Source organism: Haemaphysalis longicornis, unplaced genomic scaffold (genome assembly GCF_048455015.1).
Source record: "Haemaphysalis longicornis isolate Haplotype H1 unplaced genomic scaffold, Haemaphysalis longicornis Haplotype H1 scaffold_10, whole genome shotgun sequence".
In the NCBI taxonomy this organism is placed as follows: Eukaryota; Metazoa; Arthropoda; class Arachnida; order Ixodida; family Ixodidae; genus Haemaphysalis; species Haemaphysalis longicornis.
The window spans coordinates 63,916,268-63,931,566 of record NW_027526204.1 but is presented as its reverse complement, the minus strand read 5'-3'; the positions used below and the strand labels follow the sequence as shown (position 1 = coordinate 63,931,566).

Here is a 15,299-nt window from a genome sequence, read left to right as displayed (position 1 = left end):
TGCGTGAAACGAAACCGGGCTTCCACTGTGTCAAAACCGCTTCTTAAAGAGCCATGAAGAGAAAATACAACAACTTCATTTAATTTGAAAGAACTAGGATTCAGTATCTCACTCAGCTCCATTACAGCCACAAAAGATGTTTGTAACAAAAAAAAAAGCAAGAAGTCTTTAAAAACTTTCAAATTTTGCGCCACAGTGACGTGTTATGAGCAAGAATGACGTCATACGGGCCAACAATAAAACATAATTTTCCGTGCGTTAACTGCACGTTAGCATTCACGTGATGCGGTGAAATGGAACTAGAGGCCCCATTACAGACGTTCAGTTATGTGTCGTCGCGGCAGGTGAGTTAGGCGGCCGTCAATCGCACAAATATGGTTCTGTGAAGTCGTAGAAAAGTTGCGGGAAATTGGCTAGGGGGTCGCGACTGATTCACACGTTTTCTTTCATATCTCCGTTATTTTTTCGAAGATTGTGATGATATTGATATCATTGTTATCGGGACTAAGCAGTCTTTCTTATAAACCCAACTTGTATTTTGTCTTGATGGCTCCTTTAAGAAACAGGAAAAGAAATTGTTTTAGGTAAGACAATACACGCATCGATCATGAAGGAGCACAATTATATACTTACTTCTGACCAACCACTTGTCGGTATAGATTTAAATGACACGTATGTGCGTTTCTTTAGTGCGTGAAAATTCGTCGAATCAGTTCGTTATTCTTTGCAATATTGCACATAGAAGTTCTGACGATCGACTCGACGCGCTTTCGGCAAAGCGTGGACGCAGTTTTAGCGGAGGTTTTGACGCACTCTTGACGCAGTTTTGATGGGAACAATATTTCGAGCTTCTCTCAGCTCTCTTTACGAAAGCATAGTAAACGTTTCCCCCGCAACCTCACCCCATGCTCTGGAAATCGAAAGAAACGAGTCTTCGTCGCATCCAAACGAATACCTTTATCCGTCCAATTCACGGGCATCCCACGTTTCCGGCTCACGTTCCCGCCCCATGAATTTTCTGGTATAAGGAAGGCACACAAGCTCACATTTTGTTAGAGCACACATAACCCACTCTTTCCTTTCTCGTTCCCCGCAAGGATCTGTGGGCGAACCTGATCGCCAGCGTAGGGGACGTCCAACAGGTTGTGGCCTCCAGGGGCATCGGTCGCCCAGTCATCCTCTGAATTTACGGGCTAACAGTACTCATTCTTCAACCTTCCGTAAAGTTTGGCGCAATTATTCTTTTTGTTCTGTTTGTTGATGCCCAGTGACGTATGTTGTTTTCTTGTGTTTTTAACCACGTCTCTGAAATTATGGCTTAATCTGTAATGAACGATCGTCATCACACCATGTTCATGTCTAATTGATTTATGTATAAACCTACATTATATTTTCGCTTATTTTCTCTGACGCTCATGTTTTGCCAGTTTTTATGTACTTTTTAATTAGAAGTCCCCGATAAACTATGGGACCTCTTTCTGTATTGCTTACCAATTTATGTGCTGTATTATCTGCACAGTTCCTAATAATCTTCAAACTTTAAACTTCAAGTTTCGCGCTACAACTATTTTCGGTGTAGCTCATGGGTTTTGATACCAGCAGGCATTGATTTCTGTGTACTCCGCCTATACAGTAATTTATGAAGACATTTTGCCTCTTCTATACCACCAATTCGGCATCACTTAAATGCAAAAATGTTTGTTTTGCCGTTCACGTTAAACATGCCATGACAGATTAACCCGACCTCGGCTACTCAACATTTTCAATATTTTGCTACAACTACAGAGTTTTACGCATAAAGAGACCTTCACCACATCAGCACACTGTGTAAGTACGTGCTACGAGAGCAGACGAGCACGTGCAAACTTCATAACCACCTAAACAGAGCTTTGTGCAGTTTTTTGTTGTCTCCGACTCCCGCAGGCCCTTTTTTCAATCTCCCTCCGAGTTTCTGCCTCGGGCAACAAGCGGTCGTGTTTACTTCAAGCTCGTGAGGATTGAGTTTCCACTCTCGTGGCCCAAGAGGAACAGCGCCCGGGCCCTGTCGTCCAGCTCATTCGAACAGAGTGATGTGCGCATTCAACCACCCACAGAGACTGGCGGTGACGAGCCATTCACGAAGCAGTGCAGACCTTCTGGCAAACCCAGAATGCATGGCTCGAATTGCACAGTCACGTGCGTCCCAAGCGGAATGTCGATGGACCCTATGTAGTGGAACCTCTAGTAACTGTTTCCGTTGGAATTCTTAAAATGCCACTAGAAGCTATAGTGGCGCGGGAAACAGCAGGCAAATGAGTAAAATGTTTTTATGAAGTAGGGGCAGTATTTCATTTGATTCAATATTGCATGAATTTGTTGAAAAGGAAAACTGCAAATACAGCTCATGTTTTTGATTTTCTGCCTCATATTTGTGTAATGTTTTGTTCTTGATCAGCAATGATCACAAGTATGAACATTGCAACCGGACTTAGACGTTCAGATTTGGCTGTGGATACACAAACCTATTGTGCAGCTTAAGCTTCACTTTGTGCCGTGTGATTGATTCGCGTTACAGGCAGACAGACCAACCAAAATTTTCTGGTTCAAGTACCCCAAGAAAGACTGCCTTTAAAAATGGGTGCCTCAAAATTGACATCCTGGTTTTGTGGGCCGCACCATCTTGTCCGCATCGTAGCGGATCTGTGGGAACGTAAACATACAACGTATTAACAGTTGCAAACCTTTCCTCTGTATTTTTTATTTTGCTACGTCAAAAGGGAGTCACCACTGTGAACTCTTCGAGCAAATATCTCGAGTGCCGGAGTTGGTTATGCGGACATAATCCAGAGGTAGTATTCGGCCGGCCCGGTTCCGTTGAAAAATACCGCTTTCTCATTAACGTAGCTGTCAATCTTGGCAATCTTCGCGACATCCCCTGAAGAAAAAGCAACACTTAGCGTAAGGAGCAGAACACAGAAAATAAGTCTCAATAGTTTAGTTTTCTCGTTCTCGCATTTAGTATTGGCGTGGCAAGATTTCTGAACAGGTAACGAGACAATTTTTGTGGTGAAACAGAAGGTGAGGGACCGCTACGTGAAGCGAAAACTATGAATTCTATTTACATATTGATGACAATACTGTTAGCATGCGTGATAACCATAGGATTCCTTCTTTCACAACGTCCTCCCCGCCCCGACAGGGTCAGCAACTAGTTGGACGAGCAATGTTATCCATTTCACTGACACTGACTTCTTCTAATTTTATCCCGTTCTCTTTTGTGACAGCCTAATCTTCCAGCGTTGTTTGTACCGTCGATGACGATTCTATTCGCAGACTCCTGCACGGTTACAGTTTTGTAACCGTGTAACGGAACAGATTGTAACAGCTCGCAACACAATTAGCACAGGAACGGGGTAATTGAAGATCTACGGGAGAGGCCGTTGCCCTGCAGCGGGCGTAGATAGGCTGAATTATTATGGTGATGGTTGGAATGACAGTCTTCTAGTGATGATAATGTTAGCATGTGCGGGCATCGGAAGACTTCCTGTTTCACGACTACCATTTTGGATAAATAGAGGACTTAGAGTTTATAACCACATATTTCCATGTGGCCTGACTATCGTATGAACATTTTTGCAACACAAAAACGTTAAGGTTTTAAGGCATACGGCATGCCTTCAGGCGTCTGTTACTACTGCCACGAACGAAGCAGACCACCTGCAATGATCGTGTCGTTTTTTGCACGTTTGTGGAAACTATTATGGGATACTCCGCAAAGGGCCTAGTAAACATGTGGAACTGACCACAGTTTGTTATCTCATCATTGCACATCAGCTTTAGTGGTTTTTTTTTTCGTTGCGTAACTCACCGTCTATAAAGAACTGTTGATACGTGTATACAGACGAACCAATTTTGCATTTATTTACAGTGGGAGCACTGTTCATGAACAATATATTTGTTAACACCTAACGAAACATGGGGCTCAACAGGAAACGAAATAAAAAAGCAATCGTTGATGCGTTTTATTCAAACTTCCGTATTCAGTTGTCTGTCACAAAATCAATTTCACTGGTACCTTCCACAAATGGATAAAAAAATCAGAGCTGTTTTGACCTAACTAGGCAGACGGTTGAAATTAGGAGTTTTCTCTGCACGAAATCACGTGTTTGTTTGCGATCGATTGGTTTGAGTTCGATTTGTTTAAAGTTCAGGTACTTTTTAGTATGAGAAGATGCGTGCCTACATTTTACATGTCACATAAACCATCGAGAGATTTGCACTTGGACATTGTGGCTTTGTGGCCACTGTGGAATGTATTCAGAGGCTCGGCAAATTTTAACATGATGATGATGATGAGGATGATGGTTGGTGTTTAATGGCGCAAGGCCAACAAGGGCAAAACGTGCCACAGAAGAAGTCATTTAGTGGTTGATGAGACCGTAAATGCTCAAGCCCGTGAGTAAAAGTAAAAGTGGCGCAAAACAAAAGACAATGAAGATAGCTGGTGTATAGGGCCCCGATGATGATTACACGGGATGTGAGAAGAGCTGAAAAATTTTACCTCAGCTGAAAACTTAAGAACACGTTGACCAGAAAACATTGGTGCGTCGGGTAAAAAGTGTGATGGGTGCAGTGGAATGTGTCGTCTGTATAATTCAGGGAAATGTTTGTGTTATGTTGTGTCAAGTGCCTTGCATGTGATTAGTGTGTGGAGTAGGGATAGGCCCTCTCTACACCTGCTACACATGGGTCCCGAAGATCCAGGGAGCAGGTGGGAGTGCGTTACATGTGTGTGGCCTATCCGCAGCCTAGCCAGGGCGACCTCAGTGTATCTATTGTGTGAGTCAGTTGTATAGCGTCCATATTGTGGTTTTATTACATGTAGTTTGTTGTCTCTTTGTTGACTCCAGTGTAATTGCCATGTGCTACGAAGCTGTCGTCTGATGTGTGTCTTTAGGTCGACAAATTGTAACGTGACAGAGGTGGTTTGCGAACGTTGCATCAATTCACAAAGGCTTCAGAGTAGTAGGGCGCGGTATCGTTTGGCACTTGAGCAAATAGTTATCAAGCATCAAACGAAATGCGCGTGGAGAGAGAGTGAGAAGGCTCTTTATTGAAAAAGCGAAACGCGCCTTTCTTAAGAGAAAGACGGTTAAAAGATGAAGCTCTCCCTCATGAAGCCTGAGAAAAAGGCGAAGTCCAAAATTCAAACTGCTTTCATCATGTCGGACTGGCGTACCAGATAGAGGCTGCAGTCGTAACGCGAGGGACCGATGTAGGATTTCCACTACAGAAGGCGTTTTTTCTCGTGTCATCATCGTCACCCTTATCATCGTGTGACCTTTGCGGAAACACAGCATGTAAAGTTGGGTTCCCTGCAGTGCGTGTTGGGGGTACGATCTGCGGTGCAATTGACGCATAGGAAGCGTTGATAACTCGGCAAATGAAAGGAAAAATGAAAGGACACGGACAACAATGCTCAAGCTACCACACTTGCGCCCATTGCTTGGTCGATGGCGTGCCGCCATTGACTCCGGTCGCCGGTTTTGACTGAGTTGCAATATCCCCGCCTACGCGGTGGATGCGTCACTATGCTAAATATGGCGCTCCGTCCCCATCGTATGGGAATTGGCATTGTTACGGGGTCTATTGCAGAGTGCCTTATAGCTGCGCCCGACTTTCACCTAGCCTGGTTCGCTCTTTTTTCCTTTCTCGTTTACCTGTGCGCTCCCATTTTCTTGGTCCAAGGATTGCTGTACGCAAGTTTAGGTTAATCATGTAAACCCGTACAAATCATATCGTTTCATACCGTCAAATCATACTGTACAATCATACCGTACAAACCACACCCTGGCAGTCCATACAGACAGTGAGCCACGGTGGGCATTTTCAGACAATTGAGTGAATAAATGCTTCACGTTGCGGGAGTAAAACGGGGGAAATTTAAATATTTTGAAACGTCCATAAAGCGGACACCCGCCGGAATATCAACAAGAGCTCGACTTGACACGACTGTGCTCCAGAAATTCTTCCCACTCCCACTATGCGAAAATGGTCTACAATTCAGTCTGCATCAGGATAGCTGGCTTCGGTAAACACACGTCGATGTTTGTTCACAGCTAGGGTGTAGCTGCTTGGGTGAATTTTGAAAGCCCCCGGAAACGGGAATATGCACGCAAAGCTTACCGAAGTACTCCCGCAGCGTGGCTTCATCTGTACTCCGTGGGGACACTGAAAAAAATATTGAGAGGTCAATCCTTGTATACACGACGTCTTTCAACTCCTGATATAAGAAATCTCAAAAGTCGTCACACACACATCCTAACATAAAAAGTGTGATGAATCAACCGAACAACATTCAAAGCCCCTTTCTTAAGGAAAGAGCAGTTGAAACGCGAAGCTGAACGGGTTTGACCGTGTCGGAGGGGAGCAATCTGATAGACGTAGCCTTCATAACATTAAGGACCCAGGTTCCACAACAACCACGGGACGCGTTTTTATTCTTGGGGCGCTTGGTGCGGCTTCGCTTATCATCATCATCGTTTTGGGAAACTCGCTGTGCAATCTTGGCTTCTCTGCAGTGAGTTTTAAAGTGACAACGAACGCCATCAGTGAGACATAGAAAGCTTTGCTTTGAAAAACGATTACGTGTATCCGGCTATCCAACATGCAAAACAGTCGGACGTAACACCGCCAGATTGAGATCTTTGATACATAGTTATGCCATCATCCTAATCCCCACCATCATCATCGTCGTCGTCGTTGTCATCCTCATCATCATCAGCCTGTCTACGCCACTACAGGGCAAGGACCCCTGCCCTAGATCTCCAGTTATCCTGGTCCTGTGCTAACTGCGACCAATTTATACCCGCAAACTTCTTGATCTAATCTGCCCAACTAACGTTCTGCCGTCCACTGCCACACTTGCCTTCCCTAAAGATCCGCACTGTAACCCTTCATGACCAACGGCTATTTTAAATGCAGCGCATTTCTTTAGCTCACGATGTCACCCGGCGTTGTCGGCGTGCCGTTCCAGGTGCGCCCTCTCCCCCACTCCTCCTCTCCCGCATCACGCTACCCTCCTCGCTCTCAACAACAGGTCCGCACCCCTCCCCCTACACTATATAAAAAAATAATACTTACCGGCGCCTGGTTTCGATCCCACGACCCTGCGGGCGGAACGCAAGGTACATGGTGCTCTACCCACTGCGGCACAAAGCCCACACAGAATGGAAGGCTACGAACGCGCCTTATATCCTTGACTCATTCAAACTACGTCAAGAAGCTGCTGATACAACGCATTTGCTACCTGTGGGCGGAACGCGAGGTACGTGGTGCTCTTCCCACTGCGCCACAAAACCAACACAGAATGAAAGGCTACGAACGCGCCTTATATCCTTGACTCATTCAAACTACGTCAAGAAGCTGCTGATCCTACGCATTCACTACCACCAACTCCCCAAACACTAAACGTTAACGCAATACACCCACCCTCTATGCGACGCATTTACTCGAGTCCCCCTCGCGGGGAGATGGGCGCTTTCTTTTTCATTAGCATTACATGCCCTGCCGACGCCCATTTCTTCTTCTTAATTTCTATTAACATGTCCACGCGTTTGATCCCTGACCCACTCGGCTCTATTCTTGCCCCTTCATGTCACACCTATCATCTTCCGTTCCATTGCTCGTTGAGTCGTCTTTGATTTAAGTTGAAATTTCTTAGTGCGCCTCCACTCAGGCGGCACAGTACCGTTTGGCCTAACTCAAGGCGATATACTTTGACCAGTGATTTTCTATCCGGCCTTTTTCCGGCACACGTGTCCGCCCCGTGTCCAAATATGGGCCTTTTTGCCGTACACGATCGTACTCACAAGGCTATCCAACGGCCACTCTCCGTCGGGGCCGTTCGACCGGCTTACGTTCATACGGCCAGATTCCCGCCGTAGGGCTCCGGCCATTCGAAAGCCACCCATGTGCGGCCGAAGTACGGCTACCGGAGGTCAGCCGAGATGCGGTCGTCGGACTCCAGCCGAACAAAAGCTGCCGGTAGTTCGGCCATGCTACGGGCATTGGAGTTCAGCCACAGTACGTAACGATACTGAGGCCGGTGGATGACCACTGCATGCAGCGCAAGCAGATGACTCAGTCGCACTGTGAACACCACAAACCCGCCATTTTGGAAGAAGTTGTTGTTGGGCGAGTTGGCTCATCTTGGTGAATAAACACGGACTTAGCGCGAAAAAACAACACATGCAGAAAGGACAGGACTAGCGCAAACGTTCAACTTTTATTGTCTTGTCTTCCGGTCGCCCATGCGCACTTTCTACAACCATAGCAATATGTATCGTAAGTGTAGCTGAGCTCACCATCACACACAGCAACTAATTTAAAATCCATGCTTCGTCATTAAACAAGGCTCTGTTGTTATCGCTAATATAAGCTAACACTTGTTTCTAAATAGGAAGCCATAAAATTAGATCAAAAAACAGTGCAGGGCACGAAGTTGAGCCTACAAATGCACAAGCGTGGCCTCTTATATATTTAGTACGAAAAACGTAATACAAAAATGTTTTCTGCCGCATTATTACCAGAACATTTGGCGGCAACTTGCGCTTTTGCGCGCCCTTGCCTTTCGTTTGTAGGGAGTCCCTGATATGGCGCCAGTGGAGCTCCTGCGTAGTGGCCGCTTGCTCGACGCCCTTGTAGGCCAGTTTATTTCGGCGAACCAGGGTCATCTCGAGTCGGACAACTATGCTGCGTCGATGTCTCCAATGCTGTCCATTTCTCGTTGGGGTAAATGCCGTCGAGGTGATGTTTCGACGAGGCCGGCGGGCGAGGCGTAGTTGCGCTGCGACTGGCGAGGCTTAGCTGACCCGTCGGTGCGGAACAGTCTTCTTTTGGCAATAAATGGTATTCCGATGGCCTAAAAGGTTAACTGGTAATCTCCGGTGAGTCCATGCAACTTGCCGGTTCACCTAGTACCGCTCATTACTGCTTGACAAACGAAGTTCGTTCATTTAAAGAGTAGAAACACCAAGCGGATGAAAAACGCGTCTGCATCGCTCGGCTCCCTGGCGGCTTTTTCGAAATGCCAGTTTCCAAAATTCCATGGGTCCTCGGCACCCAGACGCGTGCCGTTTCTCGTCTGTACACCGCTTACCAAAGTAACGACGGATAACCTGAGACTTTACGTCGGCTGATCTCCAGCTGAGCACCGGTTGCCAATTATTCTGCGGCAGAATTCGCTTGTCGCGATCCGGCCGAAGACCGCTAACCGAATGAAAATCCTACATTCTGGCGCGGTACGCAGGCCGGTCTCCTTTATTACACCGGTTGCCCGAAGAAAACGAATATCCTGCCACCGGACGCTCGCGGTTCACTGTAGAGAGCAAATGCACGGCAGCCGCACTCAGGCCAGTTTTTTTCCGAATAACAACTGCCACACGAATACGAATATTCTGTGGCAGGACGCTTGCCGCGCTTCGTCTGAACACTGTTTCCCGAAGGAAAAACGGATGCCCTACGGCCGTCCGTCGGCCGTTCTTTTTCTAAACGTTGGCCACCGAAAGTAAACTGGACATCTGGCTGCCACGTACCTGCCGCTGTATGTCTGAACACGGGCGGCCGGAGAAATACGGAAGTGCTGGTCGCCAAATGTTGGCTGTTTAACGGTTCAGCAGTGGCTGCCAGAACCTGAATTCTGGCCGGACATGCCAGAATGCGGCCATAGGCACGTGGGACAGACTTGTTGTGCTGCCTGGGCATGTTTCTGCCCCGTAGGGGAGTACCGGTAAGATGCAGCTGCCATACACTTTCCTCTTCAAGGATACTGGTAGGGTGCCATTCATTTTTGGAGAATCCTTGCCGAATGCAATCTTCCCCATAGTTGGTATCCGGGATCAGTACTTGGCCTAAGTAGATATACAGTAAAATCTCGATAAACGGAAATCGCTTAACCAAATTGCCGCTTAAACGGAACAGTAGCGTGTAAGTTGGTTGGTGTTGTATTCAGATAACGTAAAAAACTCTCGTTAATTGGAACTAACATTTGCGCGTCACCGAGTAAACGGAACCAGAAATGGAACTTCTTCCTTGTTAAACCCATTGTCATGAGAATGAGCGTTTTACTGTTCCGGGTGTTTCGTTTTTTTTTCTTCCTCTGCGTATTTTTTAGCCTCATTGTCTTCGTAAGCCTCATCTCGTTAGTGGTCAGCCATGTTAGCCCAACAAAGGCAACATCGCAGTTCTTGTTCGCGTCGTTCGGTCTCGATTCAAGACGACGATGTTACAGGGTTCATCGTGGTGCTATTCGCGCTTCATTATCGCGTTGCTGTCTTCTACATTCGGTGGCTTGTAAGCACTTGCGAAGTTGAGGCCTCTGCCCTCCGTGAAGATGCAGTTGCAAGAACTCGAACAAAAAAAGAATCATGCCTTTTTAGTGCACAGCGACTCATTATTCTCAAATCAGATCTGTGAATGCTGTGCCTAAACCTCTTGTAGTTTTCTTGCCTTTTGAAAAACTATCAGCTACATTCACCTTCTAGGGCTTAAAATTCTATGAAATCGTATTATGAGTGTGTACCAACATAAATTTGCACTTTCACAGATCTATCTCAGTAAACGGAACTCCCGTTAAACGGAACTAATTTTTTCGGTTCTTTGAAGTTTCGTTTATCAAGAATCTACTGTATTTGCTTGCCACTTCCACTGCCTCACCACCTACCTCAAACCGCTATGTTATCCCGAGGCTATTAAGCATTACTTTAGTTTTCTGAATATTGATTTTTAGGCCAGCGATTCAGTACCTGGCCTTAGCAGATATATTCGCTTACCACTTCCACTGTCTCACCACCTATCTCAAAACGATTTGCTGTCCCGAGTTTATTGATCATTACTTTAGTTTTCTGCATATTAATTTTCAGGCCCACGGTTCTACTCCGTTTGTCCAGTGCGGTAAGCATGATTTGCAATTCCTCCCCCGAGTTACTCAGAAAGACAACGTCATCAGCAAATCTGAGGTTACTGGGGTATTCTCCAATAACCTTACTACCACCTGTTCCCAATTCAATTTTCTGAATACTTCTTGTAAACATGCTTTGAATAACATTGGGGAGATTGTGTCTCCTTGTCTTACGCCCTTCCATATAAGTATTTTACTGCTCTGAGAATGATGGTAGCTGTGGACCCATTGTAAATATCGTCTAGTATTCTTACATCATGCTCATCTACCCCCTGGTTCCGTAATGCCTGAATGACTGCTAGGGTTTCGACCGAGTCAAATGCTTTCTCATGATCTATGAAAGCTATATATAGGGGTTCAGTATACTCAGCGCACTTCTCTATCACCTGATTGATCGTGTGAATATGGTCCATTGTTGAATAACCTTTACGGAACCCTGCTTGTTCTTTAGGTTGACTAAAATCTAAGGTTGCAGAGATTCTGTTGGCGATTACCTTGGTAAGTACATTGTATACGACTGACAGTAAGCTGATCGGCCTGTAATTTTTCAAGTGCATCATGTACCTTTCTTATAGATTAGGATGATGTTCGCGTTCTTCCAAGATTACGGTACACCTGCGGTCGTTAGGCATTGCGTGTACAGGTTTGCCAGTTTTTCAAGTACGATTTCTCCGCCATGTATCAAGATGTCTTCTGTTATCTGATCCTCACCAGCTTTCCCCTGTTCATTTCTCTCAAAGCCTTCTTTACTCCTTCTGTCTTTACTCGTGGGATGTCTACCTCATTTTAACTACTTCCTCGTTCGGTATTGTTTTTCATGTCGCGGCCACTGCATAGATCTTTATAGAACTCTTCGGATATTAAAATTATTTTATCCCTATTTGTGATGACATTGACTTGCGTGTCTTTAGGTGCATACATTTGATTTTCCCCAAACGTAGACGCCTACCTCTTCACTGCTTCCAGGTTGCCTGCGTTTATTACAGCATGCTCAAGCCTCTCCATATTATACTTCCGTATGTCAGCTGTCTTACGCTTATTGATTAACTTCGAAAGCTCTGCTAGTTCTATTGTGTCAGCTGCGATGGTTGTTGTCATGCTTTGCGGTTCCTAATTAATTCTTTCGTCTCCCGCGAAAATTTACCAGTATCCTGTCTAGCGACCTTACCTCCGACTTGTATTGCACACTTCGTTATAATACGTGTCAGATTGTCGCTCGCTTGCTGGGTCTGAGCGACAATTGGTTTGATTCCTCGGTTTGAGCTGAATATCGGTTCTGCACCGTGATCCTTACACAGATATGTAAGTGACGCCAAATCATTGTGCTGTTATTTACATACCTACTTCGTTGACATTCTGTTGATATTCTGTTGGTACAGATAACACAAGGCGGCATCGAGTTTATGGAAGTGCAGCGGCCGTGTGTATGTGACGCTGGGCTCATAATTATATCATAGCCTCGGCATGAGCGCGCAGCACGACTGCACCGACTGGTTAACTTTGCTGGTTAGGTTAACCTTGCTGGTTAACTTTGCTGATTAACTTGTATTTCGATCCCTGATGAGCAGACCATGCTATGCCTCAATCAAAACACGTTAAAATTGGTTGCCTCGCAGATGCGTCAGAAATGCTGCAGCAGCGGGTTTTTAGGTTAGGACATGGTAGTGCTTCGGTGACCTTTTTTCTGGTGGTACCTGCAGCAGTGAGGCAGGTGTGATTAATTCCATCCTGCAAATGGCACTAACGGCAATGGACGCGCTGACTCTGCACAGACAAAGCCTTTGTTTCTCGTTTAAGGTAAAAGATGCTCAGAAACGAACGTGGGAATCGAGTGTTTCGCTTGAGCGCAATGAATGACGAAAGGATTCCCGTCGTGGGCGCTGTAATGCTAACATTGGCCCGGGTTAATCACCCCGATCCCTAATTTGAGTTCTTGAAACGAGAAGACAGAACGCGTATTCGTTAGGTCCCTTTATAACGTGCATATTCGGGTCAGCATCAGTAATTGTCTCGCTGGCGCTCCGGCAGAGATTCTCGACATAGCCAATGTATGCTCTGGCGTTCCCATCCTGCTGCGGTGCTCGCCCACGTAGAAGTCGATTCCCGTTACGACCGGCAGTAGGAAATTGTGGTGAACGTGATGTCGAAATCAGAACAGGTTATTATGCATTTTTCGTAATTCGCATGCAAGAAATTATCAATACCCGTGAAGTTAAAAGTGAAGTGTTTCCGTGCATTGTAGAATCATCTAATTTGTGGTGGACGGCCATCCTTAAACTTTATGCTTCCCTGTACGACTGAGAAAATTCGGATCACGCTTGTTCAGAGCGCAGACGATAATGGCGTCGATGGTGGTACTTTACGCCTGGCATCAACAGGGGTGACGAGATTAATAGCTTTTTAGCAGTAAGATGACCCATGAATTGGTACCATCAGCATGTTTCTGTTCAATCCATGCACAGCTAATCAGCCTAGAGCCCTTAGTGGCCAAGGTTTCCACTTCGTCGTATTGGGTGACTTACTCTACAGCCGTAATTACACGCCTGATGATCCCAAGTGGCTCGACCCTGCCGGAATGGTGCGAATAAAGAAAGAAAATTGTCAGAATGGCGCAATAGTTAGGCGTTGGCGTCGTAACGCGGGGGAGCCATATTATATTCCTAACACAGGAAGCACTTTCGTCTCCATTCACTTTCCCCACAATCATCGTCATCTCCAAAGAAAGTTGACGTTCGTGCAAGGGTTTTGCGTGGGCTACATTAGTAAGAGGACTAAGCTTCGCTTTAAACACCGATTCTCCATCATCGACCACACAGACGCCTCCAGAGAGAAGGCCTCGCGATCCCACCCCCCCCCCCCCTTTCCCTTCCTCTGACTCCTCAGTTTTGGTGGCTATTCGTCGAGCCACACATGTTAACCGGACCATCTGTGGCAGCCGCGTTGTAGAAAGATCGCACTGTTATTCGCTCGTGTCCATAAGTACGCCCAAGAGACCGCCTCGGTGAATTCCCAATCGCCGTAGTGGAGGAGGGATTCTTGATGAGAAAATTATGTGTTCTCATTAGCTTAAAGGGGCACTGACACAAACATTTTGCATCTTGTTTTATTTGTTGCGATGAGTAGCTAATGGCCCATTTATGGCATGTGGAAACCTCATTTACTTCAGCGTGCGACGGTTGTTTAATTAGATACGTTTTTTTATGCAGCCCGTCGCAGTTTATGTTTCAGCGGCTGCCGCGAAAGCTTAGATTTTGTATAAATAAAGCTGTCCACGTGACTTTCAGACAGATGTCACAGAGCAGGGCTGCCGTAGCACTGTCGATTCCTCGTCGGCGGCAGTTTCTGCTGATTCCCCTACGTACTGATCTCGTCACCCCCTTAATTAAAAAGCGACCGTCGACGTCATGCAGGCGATGCGAGTACAAATTGGTGCCGAGGCTGGAGAACGACGCGCGACACGCGAGGCAGTGGGTGGGGTGACGCGCGCTGGGAGAAATCGGCCGGTATGCCCACAGGTCTTTCTTAACACTGCAGCGTTTATTTGATTGCCGCTCTCGTAACCGGTGTAGATGACAATTTTTAGTGCAATCTGACGTCACTGTATTACCTCCTTCCTCGTATCCCAACTTTGTTTTTGCCATGAGCCCCACTTAGTGGAGCGGTAACAAGTTATCACTCAAGCTACCTGCACCTGCCTGCGCCACTCCGTGGCCGCGGCCGACGACTGCAAAGCGACCCTGGTGATGGTATACGCGGCTCCCTCAGTGCGCCTGTAATGTTCCGGCGCGTTTTCGAATCGCTGTAGAACTTAGGTCACGGCCAGCAGCCCGATGAGCCAACAAAATCCCGGTTCCTCCGCCGCCAACGGTCGGATCGTTTGTACCTCTAGAGCAAAAGCACCGACTTCCAATCAGAGCGACGAGACGGCGAGAAAAGCTGGCAGTGCGGAAGCGGCCAACCCACACTCGTGACGTGTTTGGATGTTATTTACTCTGCATTCAAGTAGATCTCGATCTCGCGAGGACATCCGCTGGGTGCTCGGTTGCGTTACTCGCACTTTAAAATAGATTTAAAATATGTTCTAGGCTCTATTGCAGATGATGCATGTTTGTTCCCACCAACCTATCTCACAAGTTATCTCGCCTTGAAAATTTTGTGCCAGTATTGTTTTAATTAATTCGTCTCTTACAATTGCGTTAGAAAACGCCACGTATGCTAAGAAGGTAGATTGGGCACACCGCCAGAAGCAACGTGTGCTGACGTTGTGGGTGCGCCAGTGAGACTCTCGATGTGTTCGTCAGCGGCGTGTCCTGTTGAGTTTCATAACAATGTATACTACAAAAAGAAAATTTGTCACTGA

At 46.3% G+C, this 15,299-nt stretch overlaps 1 protein-coding gene across 2 annotated transcripts in view; it reads right to left on the bottom strand.

Annotated features, from left to right (window-relative positions):
* Positions 1–2,730: 2,730 nt before the first annotated feature.
* LOC144157765 (thiopurine S-methyltransferase-like) overlaps positions 2,731–15,299 on the bottom strand; it is a 35,033-nt gene continuing 22,464 nt past the window's right edge. For both annotated transcript variants that reach the window (XM_077688530.1, XM_077688532.1), the window contains 2 exons: positions 6,166–6,210; positions 2,731–2,914 (listed from right to left, as the gene is read on the bottom strand). In XM_077688530.1, coding sequence (XP_077544656.1) covers positions 2,808–2,914; positions 6,166–6,210 — 152 coding nt within the window. In that variant the 3' untranslated portion in view covers positions 2,731–2,807. The remainder of the gene's footprint in view (positions 2,915–6,165; positions 6,211–15,299) is intronic.